This window comes from Bactrocera oleae, chromosome 3, assembly GCF_042242935.1.
Source record: "Bactrocera oleae isolate idBacOlea1 chromosome 3, idBacOlea1, whole genome shotgun sequence".
NCBI lineage: Eukaryota > Metazoa > Arthropoda > Insecta > Diptera > Tephritidae > Bactrocera > Bactrocera oleae.
In genome coordinates, this window is record NC_091537.1 from 69,355,953 (window position 1) to 69,371,627 (window position 15,675).

The window sequence follows — 15,675 nt, forward strand, 5'->3', positions numbered from 1 at the left end:
AACAACGATTAAATGCAAATATTAAAAATAAATAAATTAGTACAATTGTAGTTACTCATAATTAAACCGGTTTCTTAAAGCGTCATCTAGTAAAAAACAAGTGCAAAGTAAAAAAAATTTCAAATTAAATTTAAGAAATTAAAACGATGCTGTAAAAATTGTGTTCCCACATAGTAGATAAGCGTGCAATCTTATATTAATATTAAAAGTAAAGAAATAAAATAGTACTAAAAAGTGAACATACTAGAAAAAAATAGTACTAAAATAATTAAATTAGTGTTAAATTAAAATTTACTAAAATAAAAATTGTACTAAAACTAGAAAACTTAGTACTAAAATTAAAAGGATCTTAAATTAGAAAAATTTGTTTTAAAATTAAAAAAAAGTAGAAAAATTAAAAGATTAGAGCCAAAAATGAAAATAGCGTAAAAATGGAGATATATTACTAAAAAGAAATATATATATAAATTACAAAATTAGTACTATAAATAAAATCAGTACTAAAGTTAAAAAATTGTAACCAAAAATAAAAATAATAGTAAATATATAAACCATTGGCGCTAAGTCTGTACAACATAGTTTAAAATTTGTATAAACTAGTACTCAATTTATGAAATTAGTGCTAAAAAATTAAAACAACAACTAGTGCAAATTATAATTAAAGTTAGTGCTAAAAAATTAAAAAAAATTAATACAAATTAAACGAAAATAGTGGTAGTGTACTACGATTAATTAGTGTACTAAAAGTTGAAAAATTGGTACTAAAAATACATAACAAATCATCAAAACACATCACTAGGCATTCGATAACAGCATTTAAGTACATAACCACGCGTCTACAAGACACGGAAAAACCTAATGAGTCACACACAAAGAACCAATGACCAAAATATCGCAAGCTACGGCGATAATATTTAAAATCTTTAAAAATATTTCGAGGGCCAAATAAAAATTCATAACGGTACAGGCGTTTCTAAATTATAATACAAAGAAAATATTTATAATACAAATCAAAGCGCTAACGGAAATAACGGTAGCAATCTCCGAGGAATAAGTAATTTCGGTAACCTAACACAGCCACAAAAACAAAGTGTGTGTGGCTATAAGCAAACGCGTTGAAGCGAATAACGAGCGAGAAGTGAGTTTTCGTGTGGAACAAAGCTGAGAGGAAGAACAGAGAGCAGAAGCCCAAAAAAAAAAAACAAAAAACGAAACGGCAAGACAAACAAAGCCGACAGCAAGGCAGAGCCAGCAAATGTAAACAACAAGCTTTAAGTGGTTCAAAATATACAGCGTCAAAGACAAAGGCAAAGGTCAAACTAAACTCGAAGACTTGAAGGCTGACAAATTTTGACGGCGAACAAACAAAACTGAGGCTGCGTAGCACGCTTGCGACCGCAAGAAGTGATTGTTGGCAAAAGTTGTCTTGCGTTGACAGTTAGAGAAAGTCACAGTGCAAATACGCGAACCGCCGAACTAAGCACGCTGAAAAGAGAAGTTCAACCGCAAGCGCATACATTTGCTTGACAGTTAGCGCAAAGATACCAGCCCGAGCCGTCGCATATATTGCGCTAACTATTGCCACTCTATTAACTACTCACGGCAGCAACTGTGAGTAAATAAAAAGCAGTAGCTTGTTGTATTTCGTAAAAGAACCGATAGAAAGAACTATTCCAGCTTCCGCTACTGCTGGCTCGTATGTCTCAAGCAGTGTAACAAAGCTCAACCACAGCGAGGGACTCAAGCGAACAACCAAAGTCTTAGCAATAAGACAATAGCGCTGTAGTTAATTGACAGGCAAAGCAACAGCGCACTCGTCGCAACCGCACAACGCAGGGTTGCATCCGGCATACGAAAAGCACACACCGCGACGACCTAAGGTGTCTGCTACACACGCCAACCACCACTCACATCTCGTCGTGTATTTGCACACTCGTTTAACTTGTAAATTGTGCCGTGGATGCCGTACGGAAAAACGTTGTGAAGAAATCCCGCGGTTCACACTGTGTAATTGTCGCGCGTATTGATTGAGTCGTTACGCGCTTTCGCTGAATCTCCGACGAATTGCAATTTGGTTGTCACCAGCGTGTTTCGCCCACCAAATCCCACGCACCAACTCAACGCGACTCAACTTGTGTGCTTCATTTGAGTTTTGCGTTGTTTGCACAGTAGCTCCGTACCCTAGTGACTTAAACGTGAACTCCGCGTGCTGTCGTTGTCTTACGCTTGTGTCTTTCGCCTAAAACCCAAACCGAATTTAACACGCATCCCGCTCACTTGTTAGCTTCCATTGTTCAGTGTCGTTTGCTTCGCCTTCATCGCTTGTAACACGCTCATCAATCATCGTTCTTGTTGTGTATCCAAAGCTTTCAATACTTAACTCAACATTAGTGACAGCATAACCGCTTTTTGCAATATAATATCTATCAACGAAAGACAACACAATCTCGTCGATCCTGTAACTTATCTTCGAGCACCTGTAGTACTTGCGGCTAATTGTATTGAATCAACATCGTCTCATCCGCAAATATATACATACATACTTGTACCCACCCGCCCACAACATCGACAACAGTTGTACGTGTGTTTATTGCTCGGTAGCTGAAATCTAAGGACATGGACCCGTCGCTGCTTGTCGTGTTGATCTTTCTTGTGATAATTAAAGGTGAGTAAATATAAGTTTTGACTTTTCAATAGCCGCAAGCCTGTTTTTCCATTGAGCTAAAGTTGTTCGTAAATAGTTCTTATTTCTGATACCATTTCTTATTTACGGTTGCCTTGTACCTCTCCATATACAGTTTTCGAGTGTCTTACATTTTTTTCCTGCCCTGCTTGTCATCTTAAGCAATGACTCAGCCTGAGCTTCGTGAAGTTGGAGTTTAACTCTTAAAAATGTTACTTACCGACGTTATACCTATGGAGTTGTTTGTAGTTTCAAATATTTTGTTTGTTCCGCCAAACAGAGTCACAATTATTTTTACATTTTTGTCCGAAGCTCTCATCTTTTCCAAGTTCAACAAGCCCTGTTATTTTCCGAAACGATTTTGAGAGGTTTTCTTATCTACCGATAATAATAAGGTTTGATAAAAGATGGGTCGGTTGAGTCATTATTTTTACACCAACACCCAGGTGTTTGTCCAAGCTTATTTCTGGGTTCCCGTTAAATTTATTAATTTGACACCATGAACATTCTACAAAACTTGAGTCGTCCTCGAATCATACTACGATACAGTTTATTAGAGAGTTTGAAAATGTTCTGAAAAGAGACCACCATGCCATTTATTATGAATTCCTTAATATTATTCTCAAACATGACGCGCTCTGTTTATGGCTAACGTGCGAGTTTATAACGTAGTACGTCAACTATTTAGTGTGTTTTGTGCATAATTTTGTATAAAAACTCGAACTTTTTTATATATTTTTAGCTAACTTTAGTTTGCCATAACTTTTGAGACTCCTTAACACTGTTAAGCGCACAACTTTGTTATACCCTGAACAGAGAATGATTAAGGTTGCAACGAAGTTAGTAACACACAGAAAATACGCCGGGGACGTGAAATGATCAGTGGAACGATCAGCGGGAAGAGATGAGTCGATTTTGCCATAACCGCTGATATCAGACGACTATAGCAAATAACTGCCATACAAACTGACCGGAAGTCCTTGTATCGAAAACTGTTTAATTTAACAATTTTAATTTTTTACAGCATAATAAGAAATGCAAATGTGAAGGCTATTATAATTTCGGTGCAGCGAAGTTAACGTATTTTCGTGTGTTTTCTATTTTTCATTCAGATATTTTAGTTCAGTCGCTCCCTTGGCATTTATGCATGCTAGATTTGTCTCTTAATCAAAACTACTTTTCACTTCCTTTAGCTTCTTCATTTAGGCTATCATTCCTAGTTACTTAAGCTTGTGCTATTATATGTACAACTTCTTGTTCGCGGGCAGAATTAAATAATCCGGCCGCTGCTGCTGTTTGTCTTACTATTCCCTTTCCGTCTCCTCGTTTGCTCCTTCCGTGAGAGTTCTTTTGACGTTTGTTTGTTTAATAATTTCCTATATTTTTAACTTATATTCTGCTATTCCCACTGCCTTTCGACATTTTCTCCAGAGTCTCATTAATTTTAATATGCGTCTATATGTTTGTAAGCATGTCTGTACATAGCCGACAGTTTATATTATATCTATTGCTTTGGCTTCGCCTTGTCCCCGGTTCTTTAGTAATGAAGTGCACGCGGGAAATGTTTGCCTTTATTTACATTTAATTAAAATTATGAAATATTTTAAATATTTTCAATATGTACACAACAGCGAAGTCGATCCTTCAATGTCGAGAGACTAGAACAGAGCTTGGAAAATATTTTCATTACTTTCACTGGTTAGCAAAAACAAATAACAATAAAAAAATAAATACAGTTATTATATTTTATGCCTAGCGCTTCAATTCCGCTCCGCTTCATTTGCGCTTTAAACTCATCAAATATTTCATTGCTGTCCATCCAAAAGGGCGTTCGCGCCGCAGACGAGCCAAGTGAATGAGCTTACATTAGTTACAGTTAACGATTTTTCATTTAATGTTGGCGGCCATTTTTTGCCTTAGGGTAAATGTACATATAAGTGCCTAGATATATATATATTTGTTGCTTTATGTCTACTTTAGCAAGGAAGCTACATATATATGTTTAAATATTACATACAGCGGTAGGTTAAAAAATAGGAACCACAAGTAAAGAAGGGTTTATTTTGGGTGTAACCGAATGTTTTATACTCTCAGAGTTTGAAATGAGCGTAGCAGGGGAAATTCTTTCGGGTGTTAAACTAGGGGTAGTCGTGACGATTTTATTTAATTTTGTCATCCCGATGTATTATTCTCGAACAAACGCTCTCTAAATTTCATTAAGATAACTCACATATTAAACGGTGTAAAGTTAATCGGAAGTTCGAAAATCTTTGTATTAGGTATATGAAGGCTAGGACCATTGATTAGATTTTACACACTTTTGACCCAAGGGCACTTTATTATCTCAAAAAGATGCTTTCTGGATTTCATTAATACATCTTGCAGATTGACCGATATTAGTGGTATAAAGTCAGACATATTCCTTAAAGTCCACATATTCGATATATGGGAGTTTGATTTGATTGAATTTATAGTTCGAATTCGATCACTATGGCGTAAGGGATGGCATACCTTCAAAGCACAATTTCTGCAAAGGTGTGTTGCGATGTTTTCATTGCTGCTTCATGGTAATCCAATTTTGCCCACTTCAGCGGAGTATAAGAATTTCAAGGTAATGCTACGCCCCTAAATTTGTTTGATATTGGTCTAGTAGTTCCTAAAAGTGCGGATATTATCCGATTTCATCCATTTTCACAGAGTAGAAGATGGTGCAAGAAATGGTTCTGAACTAGTTCAGTTGATATAGCTGAAGTAGTTTGTGACATATAAACCATAGATGTCAACATCCTTGGGTGCCAATAAACACGTGTATCTTTCATCGCGATATGTAATTTGTTACTCAATTTATCGTTTGCAAACGGACAGATAGTCACCTGGATTTCAAATCGTCCCGGCTAAGAGTGGAGAGTTCACAAGACCTCTGACTCTCCGGTCAGAAGGATCTCAAATAAAAAAAGTTGACCACTGTTTGCCCAGTCCACTTGAATTCCGTAGCACAACTTGGAACATTTAAACATTTGCCTTGAAAATTTCATTTTCCGGTTATCGAACACAATTTCACCAGTTCGATTTTGATGTAACCTGACACTCATAATAGCCATTGCCCTGTTTTGATGCTTTCTAGTGATTACGACCTTATTCATGAAAAAATTGAATGTTATCTTGTTTTTAAGATAAATGCATATCTAACATTTTGATACATGTCATCTTGTTAGTAATACAAATTTGGTTTTCTAGTCATGATTAGGGTTCTGCGCATGCAAACGTTACGTGATCCTTAATGTGAACAATTATGTGGAAGGTTTTAATAATTATCAAACGTGGAAATATCTTCATTTACAGCCTAAAAAATGTCCCATTTTACTCAATGAAAATCTCTTTTTTATTTCAAAAGTTATTCGCATGGATTACTCAGAAACTATGATTTAATACGCTATTAAGTTTTAAAACAAAACAATTTGACCAAGTGTTTGACTGGGAGGAAATTGTTTTAGTGACATTTGTAAAAAAAATTCCAAACTTAGTATGGAAAAGTTGAAAGGTGGAATATTTGAAGGTGTTGTTGTAGCAGCAGAAAGCATTCCTGAAGTAATTTCGAGAAATGGTGCCGAGTTGACAGTCCTTGGCCAGATAAAAATCCGGGTACATTCCTGTTGATTAGACCCGACTGTCTTGGAAATTGGTCCTCAAATACGGCAATTAATGAAAGATACAGGTTATAACTGTTTCAGAATGTGAAGCTCGGAAAAAGTTTGTGTAGATAACCGAACAGTTGCGCAAAATTTGCTGACAAACTGTCGGATTCTAGGAGCAAATTTGAGTATAAAGTAAGACTATCTCCATAAGAATCTGAAAATTTGTTTGGATAATTCTGGAAATTTTGGTGAGGAACAGGGAGATCGGTTCAACTAGGATCAAAAAGTTATGGAAGAATGGTATCAATGTTGATGGGATCGTCACATGATGTCAGATTACTGCTAGTTTTTAAAAAACGATTGTCGACTGGAAAATTATAAAAAAAAAGCTTATGAAAGGCGTTTTATTGAAATATAACATATGCTTGTCTCTCTGTTTACTTCGATGCCTCCATACTTTTCAAAACAAAACTGACATTCGTCGCCTATTCGTAAAAGAGCTCACTAATCCTGTTGTTGTTGTAACGGTTATCCAGACCCTGTTTCAGTGAAAAGGTGCAAGATAATTTTCATCAAAATCATCTAACAGGAGGCTCAGTTAACATGCTGTTTCGACGGGGTCGGATTATAGGGAAAATAATATTAGATATACTGGGTTCATGGGACATATAAGTAGGAGTTTACTTGCTACAGTATTCAGAACAAAATTGCGCGAGGTTTATTCTAGAATTGCGAGGCAACTCGAGCTCTTCTTTTGCTATGGGCGGTGATTTGACTCCAAGGACGACCCACTTCACCTTCAGTGGGAAGGAATCAGTGAAAGTGTTAATAGCTCCACTGTGAATGGCGCTCAGTCGAAGTCCGTTGCTTACGTAGTCTTGTCAGTAAGCCGTGCAATATCAACGACGTTATCAAGAAAATGACAATTATCACAACAGCCGGTTCTGCGTTACCGAAATTGACCGAGATTTTATCCGACCAAGGGCTGTTATTTCGGCGATTTAACCCTGTTTGAATCGATATGTAGTAACAAGTAGTAAGTAGCTCACTACTTCTATCGTCTGGTACCTTCTTCCTAAGCATAGTTTCGTCTCCAGGAACTGTTGCCGGAATAATTTTCTTTAATAATATTCGAATATTTTGAACTCAGGATGTTCGACTTTTACCTTAAGAATTTATTGGATAGAAATTTAATTTATTTCCGAGGAATAGACTTCAACCGCGTGCACCTTATCTGGGTAATGGGACAAAAAGGTGTAGTCGGTAACGAACGAAACGACTCCGTAAGGAAAATACAGTAGAGAAGGAAAGTTATAAGTAGCGAACTACAGGCATGCACCAGACAAAGCTGTTAATAAGAGTTTATTCCATACAAGGTTTAAGCAAAGTTTCTCCAGAGAAAACTTCAACTTGGTCACTGAAATCTCAAAAAGTGCAAACCGAAGGTTCTGATACATTGAGCTGGAAACTCCGAAACACCTGCTTCTAAATTACGTAGGGATTTCCCCACGAAGGAAAAAGGCTATTGGTTCTATATATCCGAACAGGGAGCACATTGCCTCAAAGACGCTTGGATCCTGGAATTCATCTGAGTGCCGTGCCTTTGTGTCCGTGTAAAGAAGGAATAGCACAATAGACCCCAGGTCGCAGTGCACACCTCAATTTATTTCTACATCTAATAGACTGCTCTGGTAATATGTTAGATCGCGGTTACATCCGGAGTTACAAGAATTAGTACTTCCAATTCGAAATTCTTTTACCTGGAATTGTTACACAAATGTCATTCTATATACCACCAGAGTAAAACATCAGGAGTTGATTACTAGGTGATTATTAAAAAAAAAATTTAAGGGCAAAGCCATAAAAAATTTATATGCTCTTAATTCTCTGGACTTTACTTAACCATACCATTTTGTTTAATAATATTTAATAATTTGCCAAATTGCGTACTAATACTATCTAACACATAATTTGCTGAAGGCACACTAAATAAATGTTTCCCCTACCAAAGGCGAACATCGCTTACCGCAGTTTACGATCCTTCCGCATTTTTATGTCTGCAACTGTAGATCCATTTAGTACTTAATTTGTACGAGTATTTGTTGGTTGTTTATGGCGCGGAATTTTAAAGTACACGAAGTTTAGCTTACCGCCTCTGTAGCGGGTACCGGTGTTTGTGTGTGTATTTGGGGCTGAGGGTACAAGTATGCATTACGCTCACGTTTTATGTTGATCCGTTTCGCCAGCAATAGGGGTATAGCACAAAGTCATAGCGCCAAAATGTTTATGGAACTTAAACGTGAATGGTTTAATAGTTGGATTTCCGCGCAAACTTGTAAACTGAATGACTGAGTGGCTGACTGACTCACTGAGTCAGTGACTGACAGCCGCAAACTGTTGAATATGTGTTTGCGGTTGTTCGGCTCGTTTGGCTAACTATAAATTACCATATATTTGTAAGGTAAATAGCCGAGAGAAATTTCGTTTTTCGTTGGGAATGTTTTATTAGCAATATTACATCAAATAATAATTTCAAAAGCATTAATAATTTTAATAACATACAACATTTAGGTTTAAGTCACACAGTGAAAGTTTTCGGCGGTAAGCTTTCAAATAAAGATTACTGCGTTTACGATGCGCCTGCCACAACTGAATCCTAAACCAACTAAAACACTAATGACATTAAAATATTTTCGTTGTAAGATATCAGGAAAGTGGACTGTAGTGTATAGCCTGATTTGACTGATTTTAAAATTTAAATCGAGAAATAATGAATAGTTTTGGTTAGCAATGTATTTACTATGTAAAAGGGCATAGCCAAGTGTTTTGTTTAAAGCTTTTTACTTTACTTACTGTTTTGGATATCAACTCAGTGAATATTATTGCGTTTTCGGTATCCTTGCGAATCCAAAAGTAGATCAGAAGTAACAACAAGTGGACGACCTGAAAGTTAAACCACGTCAAGCTGTCATGGAGCCCAATATTGAGGAGAGGGTAAAGAAGGCATATTTTGCCTTATATTGCTGTAGAGGAGTTATAGGGAAGAGGTGGTCCCCAAGGGTGTTGTTTTGGTTCTGCAAAACCGAAGTCAAGCTAATAATGTTCTATGGTGTAGGAGGGAAGGTTGGAGGAAGAGTCTTCTGCAAGAGTCTCCGTCAAACTTAGCTTCAGATTACCGGACTACTGTAGTATTTTTCAGGGAGAAGTAAAGCTGCTTCTTACAAGCGGTAATACTAGCGTTGAGCTACAGCGAAATACTTCAGGCTTCGTGCAGAACGGAGTAGATCTACTAAACTACTTACTCTTAGCAAATTTCATCTTGCCGCAATCGTAGCAGTTCTTAATAAATAATCAATCATTTATGAGGGTTTTTATGATCAATTTTGGCAGTTCCCCATAACGAACCGGCGTTATAAGCTATTCAAATACGATCCCTGTTACGATTTACGATTTAACCTAACCTATGAAAAAGTGACGAGCTTTACTTGTGTTGAAGAGTCTCTATATTACTTGAGTTAGCAGAACAGGGTGGTCCCAATAGTTTCTCGTCCGTTTTAAGAATTTAACATGATAAAACTTCAAAAAATGCATAATATATTCACTCGTTCCTTGGTACTCAACTAAACTTGAAGAAAATAAGTCGTTTTAGCAGTTCTTCATATACTGTGAAAACGGTTAAAAACAGGTAATTACTTCCACTCCCCATATAACGGTTATATTGAAAACCGCTGAGAGTGCGATAACTCACTGAATAAATTCACCACAAGCATTAAATTTCACAACCAACAATGGTAGGTAGAGGCGTTATAGGAGCAGATGTAAAAATTAGTCAATGGGCGTGGCAGTACCTGAAAATATTTCCCCGCCTTTGACTTCTGCAAATTGCGAGAGTATAAAATTTTCGTTTGCACCGGAACCTATCGCTTCCTTACTTGTTCATTCTTAATTTTGCGTAAGGAACAAATATTTGTACTCAAGGGCTTTTTATAAAAATAAATTTTGATTTTGGTGTAAGCCAAATACAAATTAAGATCTACGCCAAAATTTAAAAATGTTCCTCTAAAACATCAAAGCAGAAACTTAAAATTCTTTAAGATTTTACGCCAAAATATACAAGTATTTACTAACCATGCGGGGGTTAATAAATTTAATACATTGCATTTTTCCCAAAAGGCACGTACCATTGAATTTTCACATTTCACTGCAACTTTTTATGTACACGAACGGAGTTTTAACATTTTCAATAAAAAAAAATATTTTCATAAGATAAAACTAAACGCCGAAAAATCACACTCACATATCCACGCGTAAAATCGTCAAGCAAACACAAGCAGCGCACATAACCCACCGATCACGCTGAGTGGGTGCGGATAAAGAAAATAATAGTCAGAGCAAGTTGGCAATGAGAGACATTGCCTCGTCAACGGCAGCCAAGCGTTTGCAGACGAAAGTCAACGAAATTGCAAGGATAAGCACTCAGCGATGCCAGCGGTTGCATTGCTTGCAAGAGAGTATGTGTGTACATATATGTACATGGTTTGCCTGTGTTTGTGGCAATGTCATTCATGCCGCACAACGTTGACATGACGCGCGACAACGCTCTCGTATATCCTTACAACAATTTCCGGTGCAACAAAGTGGCTGGCAATATGTGGGGGCGGTGGTGGTGGCACGCATTCACGTGCACACACACATGCATATCTACACATTTTATGTCGGCGTAACTGACTGTTTTTTCCACTTCCTGCGTCGCATTACGCTGCCGCGGCGCTTTTCACTTTGTTATTATTTTTAAATTTTGCTTTTTATTTCGATTTTTTTCTGTTATAATTTTTGTGCTCGCATATATACAAAAATGTTTTTATACCCTGAAAGTATACGCGGCATATATACATAGAAGGTTGCCGGAGACCCTATAAAGTACCATATACTATACTTGTATATACGATAAATGATCAGCGTGTAGAGCTGAGTCGATTTAGCCCTGCCCGTCTGTGGGTATATATGGAAACTAGTCCCTCAGCTTTTCAGATATTGATCTGAAATTTTGCTCAAAACATTTACTTCCCAAGAAGTTGATTGTATGAAAAACTTTGTTATCTTCAAGAAATTTGACATGGATTAATATCCAACTGGACCACTATATATATGCTATATGCTAATAGCTTTCTTACAGATGGACCAAGCTTAATTCCTTGTATGGAAAAATTTTTTATTTGAGAAGATATCATCACAAAATTAGAATGATTGCCCACTTGTGGTACCTGGCATACAAACTAAACGATCCGAATAAAGTGTTTGTACGGAAACTTTCTCATTTGACAAGGTATCTCCACGAAATTTTGCATGGCTTGTTACCTAAAGCATCGCTACAATCTCTAAATAGCATATAGCTGCCTCACCAATTGATCAATCAAAATCAAGTCCTTATATGAAAAACTTCTTTTATTGTGAAGGGTCTTTTAGGGTTCAACCGAAGTAAAACTCCTTATTCTTCATATATTCAGTTTTATTCCGGTTTTTTAAACTTTTTGCATTCGCTTAAATATAAAACTGAAACAATATATATACTGGATTATATATATATTTATATATTGTATTTTTTGTTTTCTTGAATTTTATTATTATTATTATAGCATATCGTGTGATGCCGTCCTGTTGTGCAGTGGCAGTATCACAAAGGATTGTCTTGATATTCACTGCAACTACATATATACTGTGTATCTGTGTGTGTGTCATATAAGACTCCTCCAACACTCACATATGCTTTTATGCCTGTGTATGCATGTAAATATATTTATTTTTATTGCGTTGAAGGTAACACAAGCATTCTTGGCGATTTTCGCCTCTTGACTTTTTGGTCCGCTGTGTAAAATATTGTCAAGCTGGCAACCTAGGAAAAGAAGAAAAAATAAGCAAACCGAATTTTCAGTAGACAAACATTGAGCTCAAGAATAATAGAAGAAAATATATATAGATATAAACATATACCTACTTATATATGAGTGTCCATATATGCTAGTGCTAGAAATGTGAAGCTCTCTTTCGACGAATTGTTGTTGCATTTACAAATACACATACATACAGATTTTCATAACGCATAACTTTATGCACTTCTAGCATCATATTGTTTTAGTCCGTTTTTGGTTGCTTAAACATAAGTTTCGTTTTATTTGTTTAATAGTTTTATTACCGTTATTGCGGGAGTCAAGTTTTTTATTTAAGCAATGCTTGGGGATATCCAGAGTATTAACTTTAGGTTTATATAACCAACTAGCAGCTGTACTTGTAATGTGCGCAGATGAGTTTGCGTGGAGTAAATTTTATTTGGCAATAAATATTTGAGATTTTTTTAGAGTAAACATACAATCATGAAGCATCGAACTGAAGCGGCTTTAGAAGGCGAGAAAGCTCTCAGTGGCAAGCAGATGGAGGACAGGCAGGCAGTCGCACAGGAGCAGATCGTTGACCGACGTCTGCTAAAAGCACGCGAGTCCCGTTGGTGCAGGTTAAAACGCAAGATGTCAATGGAGATCCAACTCGTTCCCGTTTTAATGTGAGCGGGGAAAGGGTGCCTTTTCTTGCTGGCTCGTCGGGTTTCCAGTTACCAGCGATTCTGCTATGACCGGGTACCCAAACGAGTCTGATGATGAAGTAGCTTAATGCTATTTTCAGTAAGGACAGACCCTACTTAACTAGCTTTGAGCACACAGTTAGCGAGCTCAGCGTTAGTATTGCCGCTCTGCTTCACTAAATTAATACACTATATGTGGAACATTATTGACTTGTCTACGGTTTCATAGGGCTAAACCTTTGGTGAGAGTGTCCACCTTTTCCTTATAGCTCCTCTTTAGCAGTATAAGTCAACCGATGCCTGCCTTTTTTTCAAGGATAATCCCTAGGTTTTTCACCTTATCAACAGGTGGGAGACGTGAACCTCCGAATGAAGAGAGAAGAACGTCTGGGATCTTATACTTCTTGATAAATAAAATCGTTTCAGTCTTACTTGAATTGACGGTAAAGTCGCTTCTCATCACCTAGTTGGATACCAAGTTAAGCTTAGCTCGGAGTCAAAATGTAGAAGTTTTTTACCATAAAAGCAGCGTCGTCAGCTTAGCCTATCACCCAACAGCCCCATTCATCGAGCTCTCTTAAAAGACGATTTACCATCAGGATCCAAAGTGGTGGGAGACATACCCATACTACGGGATGTCCCTTTCGATAACTTTGTACTACCCCATTCTGATACGGCCATTCTGTTGCAAAGAAGCGGTACTTGAGATTGCTTTAATCTCTAGAGCCAGTTTTGGGGGCTTTATTGAAAAGTCTTCAGCTCGAAGACCTGAACTCAGTCAACTCCGATGGCCAGCAAGAAGGTTTACTATTCTGAGCTTTAAGGGGACAACAACAGACAACAGAGTCCTACCCACCTTGCTAAATAAATTGCGTCCACGGATATCATCGCATCCTTGTCGGGCGCGGTTGGAAGAGTTGATCGAAGCTTGGGACCAACCAAGTGAGGTTAGGTTTAGCTTCGTAGCAATGCTTTAATTTGCTAGTACACTCCCGTCTAGTTAAAAGTGCAAAAATTCATCTCTAAATGAATTAAGAAATTGACGAACGCACAAAAATGAAGAGCATGAGGAGTTGGCGACGGGACTTTTTCTACAACGGCTTAAAAGCCTAGCTTAAAAAGTATGCTAAACTGCTGGGGTCTAAGTGCCGCAACAAGCTATTATTATCTTCAGAACCGTAAGTACAGTGAGCATCTGAAAGGAACTATGTTTGACTTAAATCCAAAGTCGAGCAAACTGCTGCGATTTAGTTGTTCCAAGCAATTTACAATTTATGTTTACAGTGGGATCTATTTAGCAACACTATTAGCTTTGACAGATGCTTAAACGAGTCTAGTTATCACCGTGAACATTTAAAGAATAACCATTCATAAGTATTAAGACCAATATTAATCTAACTGGAGAAGGTTTGCCACAAGAAGGGAACTCAGTGTATCTCCGTTTCTGAGCTCGTCTAACACCATCTCTAAACATGCCTAAAACTTCCATATTATACAGCGAGTGACAAGTCATTGGAGTAATACAGTTTGGTTCCTTAATGAACAAAATCTTCTCCAAGTCCAATATACATCTTCATGACATCGCCTGGAACTTATAGAAGAAAGAAACTTGAAACACATCCAGTCAGTGAAGTAAGTTGATTTCTAATTTAAAACATTTCGTTAACCGCTCCTGTGCCTGAAGCAGTTACTAGCAGTTATTAATATCCCAACAAGATAATACATCGCACAATTCAATACTGTGCTGATGACATTTGTGGCTTGAAATTCGATTGCTTGAGCAAATTATATATGAAAATCTTAAGCCACTTTAGTTTTATTTTGCAGCTTCGAACTCGATTTAATGTTGCCTGGTCACCCTAAAGATCTATTTCTAAAAGGGTCTGCAGCTATGAAGCCAGGAATATTGCTTTTAAGCGACGACCAGGGGTTTACCTTTTTCACAGAAGTGAAGAGGTGTAACGTCTTTACAGAAGACTCCCTACCAAACCATTAGAGCAACTGAATGGTTACCACGTTGAAGCTACATTTTTTTTTCTGTAAAAAGATTACCTTCGTGGCCTTTGAACGCGTGCTGCTGAAGAAGGCGCTTGTATCTGTTGAGCCCAATTTGCTTTAAGCGCGTTGACCGAGGGTAGGCTCTAATGTAGAAGTCATCTCACATATGTAAGTCTTAACATTGATCTGGTTGATATATATATTTGGCAAATCGGTATTACTTCTCGCCTCTTTATTAATTTTCATATTCTCAATAGGTAAAATTGCTAAAAAAAGTCTCCGTTACAAAATCTTCTATTATTTCAGGTAAACAATTAAAATTTTCTATTAGAGCCGATAACGGTTGTCGTATGTCGATAATATAGATATATTTATAATTGGTCCAATTTGCCTGTTGAGGGGTTATTAGTGAATTTATCTTTAAACTTTGTCGTACTTCATTCAATACTCTTCTTGCAAACATTTCTATTCCCTGAAGTTTAAAGTAAATCTGATACACTTTTCTGTAACTTTGTATTGTTCCTGGTTAAATAGACTGCACATTCCAATATCCGGCTGTAGAAAATCCAATAAAATTTCTGGCGCACTCAACATCCTTGATCGATTTCTATTTTCTCACTTGGTTTCCGTTTAAAGTTGCTACAGCAATAAAATGAAGAAAGCGTGAAATTTATACCTAACACATGAGGGTACTTCGGTTGATGACTGATGATGACATATTTATTTATAAGTACTTTTTATATTGGGAAGAAATATTTGATATACAGTAAGGAGCGTAAAATTTA

General features: G+C 36.9%; 1 protein-coding gene across 1 annotated transcript in view; it reads left to right on the forward strand.

The window, feature by feature from the left end:
• Nucleotides 1-677: 677 nt before the first annotated feature.
• nAChRalpha6 (nicotinic acetylcholine receptor alpha6) overlaps nucleotides 678-15,675 on the forward strand; it is a 488,939-nt gene continuing 473,941 nt past the window's right edge. The window contains exon 1 of the mRNA XM_070106803.1: nucleotides 678-2,665. Coding sequence (XP_069962904.1) covers nucleotides 2,617-2,665 — 49 coding nt within the window. The 5' untranslated portion in view covers nucleotides 678-2,616. The remainder of the gene's footprint in view (nucleotides 2,666-15,675) is intronic.